This window comes from Bos grunniens, chromosome 6 (assembly GCF_055505025.1).
Source record: "Bos grunniens cultivar Pamir isolate PY7600 chromosome 6, Bosgru_T2T1.0, whole genome shotgun sequence".
NCBI classification, from domain to species: domain Eukaryota; kingdom Metazoa; phylum Chordata; class Mammalia; order Artiodactyla; family Bovidae; genus Bos; species Bos grunniens.
In genome coordinates this window covers 3514417-3521879 of record NC_141170.1, presented here as the reverse complement: position 1 = coordinate 3521879, position 7463 = coordinate 3514417, and the positions used below count along the sequence as shown (strand labels likewise).

Below are 7463 nucleotides of genomic sequence, written 5' to 3'. Positions count from 1 at the left end.
TATCATGGTCTGTGTACTGGTCTGTCTCCCCAGCCTGACGGCAGCAGGTATCAGCCTCTCTCCCGTCAGCACTTTGGCCTAGGTGAGGGGCTCAGGGCCCCAGCCCGAGGGGCTGTCTCTGCCAGGGCTGTCCTAGGGCCATCCCGTGGCCAACACGGGGTCTGTCCCACCCCCGGCTCTGTGCCCGCTTCCAGGACGACCACTTTTTGCGGATGCCCTCCCCAGGCGCTGGCGGCAGACGGGGGCCCGTGGCTGGAAATGACAGGCGTTTATAAGAAGCAGCTTTTCACTTTCACAAGCTGTAATACATCATCCTTTATTTTTTCCAGGCTCCCCTGGTCTGACAAGACGTTCACTAGTGAGAAAATAGGGGTTTTCAGCGGCTCAGGCTCAGCTCGCGACGTGGAAGGAAGCATTTACTGGGTGCTGAGGAACCCCCTCCCTGGCCGAGCCGCGCTGGTGAGAAGCCGGGTGCACAGCAGGACTACAGGGGGCTGAGTCACGCGGACTGAACAGACGGGGAAGTCCAGGACGCACAGGAAGACGCGGCGGCACGAAGGTTGTGCCCACACTCTGGGGACACCTGCGCCATGTTTCATAGGCCCCTCGATGCGTTGTACCAGCGTTCTGGTACCACATCCCACCTGCACGGCCGGCAGGTCCTCCTGCCGACCTTGCCGGTCTAGACAGCATCTCCCATCCCGTCTTCCCGGAGGGTCTGGGTGTCGTTGGTCTCAGGACCGGACACCAGCCTTCCCTCGTGGGGGTGTTTTATAGGGGGCGGAGCGGGCAAAGCGGGACTCCAGGGCCACGTGACGAAGAGGACGCTCTGCAAGCTGCGCAAGCGTTATCCGGGGCCGTGGGAACCCTTGATTCGGGGGCTGTGGCCATCAGGGAGGATATTTTCTGCAAGGCTTGGAAAACGACAGCGAGAAACGCAGGGCGGCCATACTTTAGGCGTCCTTACAAACCGCGGTGGGGGGTGTGTGGGCGGGGGGGGGTCTGCCTGGGGGGGGTACCTGTGTGACAGGCCAAGAAACAAAAGAAAAAAGCACGAAGGAAGCAGACAAGGAGCACACACAAAACCACAAAGCACACGGGTGCGGAGGTGGAGAGTAAGGCTGGGCGCGCTCCCTTTCAGCGGGACCATAAAATTAAACTCTTTATATATGTCGTCTTTGTGTTTAAGTAGGCTCTACTCTTTAACAAAATAAAAACTTCTGTGTTAACTTTAAAGATATCGCTTAGGCATCTAAGGGATGACCTTGCAAGAGGAACACGGCGCACGGAGGGCCCCGGCAGAAGGTGCGCCTTCAGGTTGAAGGTCCTCACTAAACACAGATCCATCACGAAGGCTGCAAAAATCGACCCCCATGCTTCTGACAGCCCCGGGGAGGCCCAGGGCGGGGGGCGGGGGCCTGCATGCCAGGCCGTGCCTCCCAGGCTGAGCAGGGAAGCGGGGCCACAGATACCAGGAGCCGGGTGCCCAGCCACCGGAACCCATCAGCGCCCACCACTGATTACGCCTCCTCGGGCATCCACTCCCGCCCTCTGTGCGCCCCGGAGACCCAGCGTGGGGAAGACACTGCAGGGAGGTGGGAGGGTGGGCTGCGTGCGTCTAAGTGGTCCTGCATCTCCGGGCAGTGACCTTGCCGCGTCCTCCTTCCTGATGGCAAGCGGCAGTGGGGAAGGACAGTGCAAAGCCAGGGGTCTGGGCCGCAGACTAGGCGCGGGCGTGGTGATGGCAGAAACCAGAAACGGGGGCTCCACCTGCTCCGGGACCTCCTCCCACCCCTAGTCCCCACCAACTGGCCCTCCCCAGGTGCCCACCGCCCACCCGCCCGCCGTGGACAGAGAAGCCATAGCCGAGTGCAAGAGGAGGGGGTCTGGTGGTTCCCGCAAGTGCGCCCATGGTCAGGGTCCCCCCACCCCCTGGCAGCGTCAGAACAGCAGGGCTTTCTTCTTGAGGTCGTTCCTCTTCCAGAGGGCCAGGCGGTCAAACTCTTCCACACTCATCCCAAACACTTCCTGGAACTCCTCGGGTGACAGGTGTCTCTGCAAATGAAAAGGGAAACCCAGAGCGGGGCAGTGAGTGGCCTGGCCAAGCGCCCCCAGAGGCGGGGCCTGCAGAGAGGATGGGGGGTCTCCCTGGGTGCACCTGGCTCCCCAGCTTCCCTCTGCATCCCCGGAGGCAGGAACTGCAGAGAGGATGAGGGGGTCTCCCTGGGTATGCCTGGCTCCCCAGCTTCCCTCTGCACCCCCAGAGGCAGGGCCTGCAGAGAGGATGAGGGGGTCTCCCTGGGTATGCCTGGCTCCCCAGCTTCCCTCTGCACCCCCAGAGGCAGGGCCTGCAGAGAGGATGGGGGGGTCTCCCTGTGTATGCCTGGCTCCCCAGCTTCCCTCTGCATCCCCACCAGTCTGCTCTGCAGTGGACAGAAGCTGGCACAGAGGAGAGAGAGATGGTTAGGGGACCCACGGTGAGCAGCTGCCAAGCAGGGGCCAGAGCCCTGACTCCTGACACCTGCAGAAGCCTCTCCCACCACAGACCGAATGCAAATCAGGCCTGGAAATGGCAAGGGGTGTGCACACATGGTCACGTGTACCGTTTTATTTCCTTCTCATGGCTGCTGTGTGAGCAGGAAGTGTCCCCACTGCTCGCACGAGGACATGGAGGCAGACAGACCCAGGCCTCAGTTCAAATCCTCCCTCTCCCCACCCCACCTCTGCTGTGTGACCCCGAGCAAGTTTCCTGTCTCTCTGAGCCCCAGCTAGCCCGCCTAGAGTCTCAGCCTACTCACATGTAAATGGGGTCACCCTGGCACACCCCGGAGTTGTGGGGTGAACGAGTCAGCACAGGTCAGCTCCTAGGGCTGAGCCCGGCCCTGGGCAGGAACAGTGAGCCCTGGGCACAGTTATTACGATCTGAGATAGAGCCACCTCTGTCGCCACTTGACGCCACCTAAATTCTAGACTCTTCTTTGCAGGTGTCTGCTTCCTTTGCCCTTATGTCTGTCTTCCTCAGCCGGTGCTGAGTAACTTCTTGTCCTTCAAGACCCAGCTCAGGTGGGCACGGCACCCTCTCCTGGGGGGCTTCCCAGGAGGAGTGAGGCTGGCCCTCCCCGCTGCCTGGGAGGAGCTGGGGAGAAGATGGAAAGGGGGGCGGGAGCATGCAGCAGGGCCAGCTGCGGCCCCAGAGGGCCTGGTTCAAAACCCCCTCCCGCCCCCATGTAAGAAGTGTGGCTTCCTCGAGGCTGCATGGAAACCAGCCTGGCCGTTCCTCCTCATGCTTAGCAGAATCACCTCAAGACCCAGCAGATCCCCAAAGACCAAAACTGGGGACTCGCACAGGTACCTTCACACCCGTGTTCACAGCAGATTATCACACCCGGTCCAAAGCGGAAGCAACCCAAGTGCCCACTGAAGGACAAAGGGGCACACAAGATGAGGTCGATTCAGACTCTGGAACATGACTGGTGAGTACTCAGTCGCGCCTGACGTTTTGCTACTCCACGGACTGGAGCCTGCCAGACTCCTCTGTCCACGGGGATTCTCCAGGCGAGAACACTGGAGTGGGTAGTCATGCCCTCCTCCAGGGGATCTTCCCGACCCAGGGATCAGAAACCTGCTGCAGGAGGGTTCTTGTCAGGCGGGCTCTTCACCACCAGTGCCATGGGGAACATGATTCATCCAGAAAAAGTCGTGACGCTCTGACCTTTGCTACAACACGGATGGGCGAGGAAACAGGCTAAGTGAGTCCATTTGTAGGAAAATCCAGAGTGGGGAACATCCTCAGGGACCACAACCAGCTCAGTCACTGCCGGGAGCTGGAAGAGGAGGGGGCTGGGGAAGAGCTGGTCGGTGGGCATGCGGTTTCCTCCTGGACCCAAGCACCGCGTTCTGGAATTCCGCAGAGGCACTGGAGGCCACACAACATTGAGAATGCGCTAAAGGCAGTCAACCGTATATTTTTAAATGGCTGCAATTGTGAATTTTATCATTAAAAAACCTAGTTCCTGCCAGAAAAAGGAGTGCTTTCTTGAATTTAAAAAACACGTCCTACTAGAGGTTACCGTGATGATCGAGAGAGAAAATGGTGTGAAGACACGTGGGGAACGATGGAAAGCAGAAACAGCCATCACCGCCAGGCATATCTCTCACAGAAATCACAGCCCTGTGTGACTTGCCCTGGGTTTTGGAGCCCAGTCACGGGCATGATACGGGGGAGGGGACTCAAGGGACGCCTTTATGCTGAGTCACAGGAAGTGTGAGTCTCTCAGTTATGTCCAACTCTTTGGGGCCCCCATGGACTGTGGCCTGCCAGGCTCCTCTGTCCCTGGGATTCTCCAGGCAAGGATACTGGAGTGGGTTGCCATTTCTTCCTCCAGGGAATCCTGCTGACCCAGGGACAGAACCCACGTCTCCCTCACTGCAGGTGGAGTCTTTACCTCTGAGCCACCAGGGAAGCTCTAAAGTCCCTCCTGACTGAACCTAGGCCTAGAGGCCTCAGAACTGGCACCCACAAGCAAACCCTCACAGACACACTGCCACACACGGGGACACACACATCCCATCCAGCTAGCCTCGGCCGGGGAGGGGCCGTCCACCGCCTGCTGCCATCTCAGACCCGCAGACAGGAACAGGGTCAGAGAAACGCTCATACCCACGGTGCTGAGCCAGGGTCTCCTGACCAGCTGGGGAACCCACAGCTCAGCCCACGGGGACTCAGAACCATCATCCAGAGAGCAGCACCAGCTTCTGGGGGCCACGTCACGACCCTCCCTGTGACTGTGGGGCCAGCAAGATGCCAGAGAGGACGGATCGGGGAAAGCCGTGTCTCCTCCCACTGGGCTTGTGTCGTGTGGGTGCCTGACGCAGAGTCCTAAGACCCCGAGGGTGAGACCGGGGGTGGTTAACAGGACTGCAGGGGCGTCAGAGAAAGATCAGAGGCCTGAGCGGGATGCTGGTCCTCAGGGCACGGCCCCGGGGAGGTGGGGGTGAGGGGCAAAGGGCTCCGAGGTGGCGGTGGACAGGGATCCTGGGCAGAAGTTTGGAGTGGGCTCACAGGGTGGCGCCCAGCCCCCCTGAAGCCTCTGGTCTCCTGTTTTAGGGCCCTTGGGTGGGTCCGGGGTTGGGTCTCCCAAGTGATGACACGTGGGAGGGAGGAGACGGGAGGGGGCTACAGGGGTCGCCGTGTTCTAAGCTGAGAAGGGGAGAAGGGCGCCACGAGGGTGGCCCCGTGCTCCCCACCTGGGGGCCTCCTGCTGGTACAGGGGGCAGTGGCAGGGCCCGTGGGCACTGCAGGGCCCAAGCAGCTTGTCCCTCACTCCAGGCTACAGCTGTGGGGTCTGTAGTACAACCTCTTATCACCCCCGGCTGGTCCCACTGCCTCCCAGGGGAGAAGGGCTTGAGGCACCCTGCTCCTGGCAGCTGGCCACTGGCACTGAAGGTAATCCCACTCACGGCAGAGTCAGGACCCCTGTCCCGGGCTCCCCCTCAACTGCCTGCTAGCCGAAGCTAGTTGAACCTGCCTACCAGTGCAGGAGATAGGAGAGATACGGGTTCGATCCCTGGGTTGGGAAGATCCCCTAGAGGAGGGCATGGCAACCCACTCCAGTAGTCTTGCCTGGTGAATCCCATGGGCAGAGGAGCCTGGCAGACAATAGTCCCTAGGATGGCAGAGGGGGACACGACTGAAGCGACTCAGCACACATGCGCTGCCTGCCACAGAGCACAGCTGGCCCCAGAGGCTTTCTGACCCCAGCCCAACTCCCCCAGTCACTGGTTCCTGAAGGCTCCCTGGAGAAGGCTGGCCTCCTCCGCACCCCAGGTACCCACCAAGGCCAGGCTTGGCCAAGCTCCTGCCTGAGCCAGCAGGAAGCAAGCCTGAGGCACAGTGCCTGGGTGGAGGGACATTCTGGGACGGCCCTCACTTCTGGGGGTGCGCTGTCTCCCCCAGGAGCACCCCTGGGAAGGAGGCATGGAAGGGGTCCCACATGCTCAGCTGGGGGTTGGCCTGTTGGTCACTGTCCAGGACGGGACTGTGCAAAGGCCTTGGGCCCAAGAGCCAGACTCACAGGAACCCTGTCCCGGCTCCAGGCCTGCCCAGCTGTGCAGAGCGGCACGACCTCAGCTGTGACATCTGTAAAATGAGAATTACCTGTGCCTTCACCCCGTTCTTCCTCTGCCTGGAATGCCGGCCCCTCCGGTCCACCTGGGGAACTCCCCCCCACCCCAAATCCCCAGACCTGGGTCTGAGTCTCAGCTCCTCCAGAAAGCCTCTCCTGACTGCACCGTCACCGCAGGCTCCCGGGTCCTCAAGCCTCCTTCTTCCCCGTGGTGTGGATACTCACACCACAGCCAGTTTCAAGCTTCCAGGAGATGCTACTGAATGAGTTGGAAAGAGGCGCCCAGGGGAACTTGCTGTAGAATACGCCTTCCATGCAGATGCGATGGAGGCAACCCACCCCAAGGACACAGATGGTAGTGAAAACTGGCAGAGGAATTAGGGAGAAGGGAAGTTGTCTCTGTTACCTGTGGTTTAAATATAATTTATGAATCTCAAGTACACTTGATGTGCTTTTCGGTAATGGCTCAGTTTAACAACCAGTGTGGAAAATGCTTGAAAATTTAACAATAGGAGTTGCTTCACAGCCACCAATCTAAGCGAACTGTACTCTGGTTCCCTCTGTAAGGAACACCTCAGGGTGGGAAAGGGGACCTGTGTGCCTAGGACCCTGCACAGGCTGCTCCTGGGTAGTGGGGTGACCGGAGAGCTGGGAGGGCTGGAGACAGCTCTCTCCTCACTCACTTGTGGGGCATCAGGTGCCGGGACACAGAAATAAACCAGACCGGGCGCCTCCACCCCACAGCGGTCTCACACCTGCCAGGGAAGAGGGTCAGAGAGCAGTGAAGCCCATCTGAGGGCCGCAGATCTGGAGGCCTGATGCCCCGTGAAACGTCAGGGAGGCTCCCACTAGCATCTCATGGCCACAGGTAGTTTTCTGAGGGCGAGGACCTGACTTCACCTTGAGAAATGGAGTACTCCTGCCGTATCAGTGAACAAGGCTGTCACAGTCCATCAGCGATTCTGGCCCTCTGAAGGTGTGTTTCTGAGCCCTAAGGGCACTCAGGAAGGAAAACAATACCTGCCATCCAACAGCCATCAGGCTGCAGTCACTCCCTGCAGTGAGCACAGAGGAGCTCGGGATGTGAAAACAGGCAGGATTCTGGCTCAGAGAGCAGAGATGCCCGTGGAAAAATGCACGTGGAAGGAATGACTTCCGTGAACCCAGACTCTTTGCCTTCCCATACACAGAAAAGTGCTGAATTCCTTAGCTGAGATTTCTGCTGCGTGCTGAATCGCTTCAGTCGTGTCTGACTCTTTGTGACCCTGGGGACCATAGCCCCCCAGGCTCCTCCCTGTCCATGGGATTCTCCAGGCCAAGAATATTGCAGTGGGTTGC

At 59.7% G+C, this 7463-nt stretch overlaps 1 protein-coding gene across 1 annotated transcript in view; it reads right to left on the bottom strand.

The window, feature by feature from the left end:
* Positions 1 to 300: 300 nt before the first annotated feature.
* Positions 301 to 7463, bottom strand: part of ABLIM2 (actin binding LIM protein family member 2) — a 170008-nt gene continuing 162845 nt past the window's right edge. The window contains 1 exon segment of the mRNA XM_086407439.1: positions 301 to 2055. Coding sequence (XP_086263565.1) covers positions 1942 to 2055 — 114 coding nt within the window. The 3' untranslated portion in view covers positions 301 to 1941.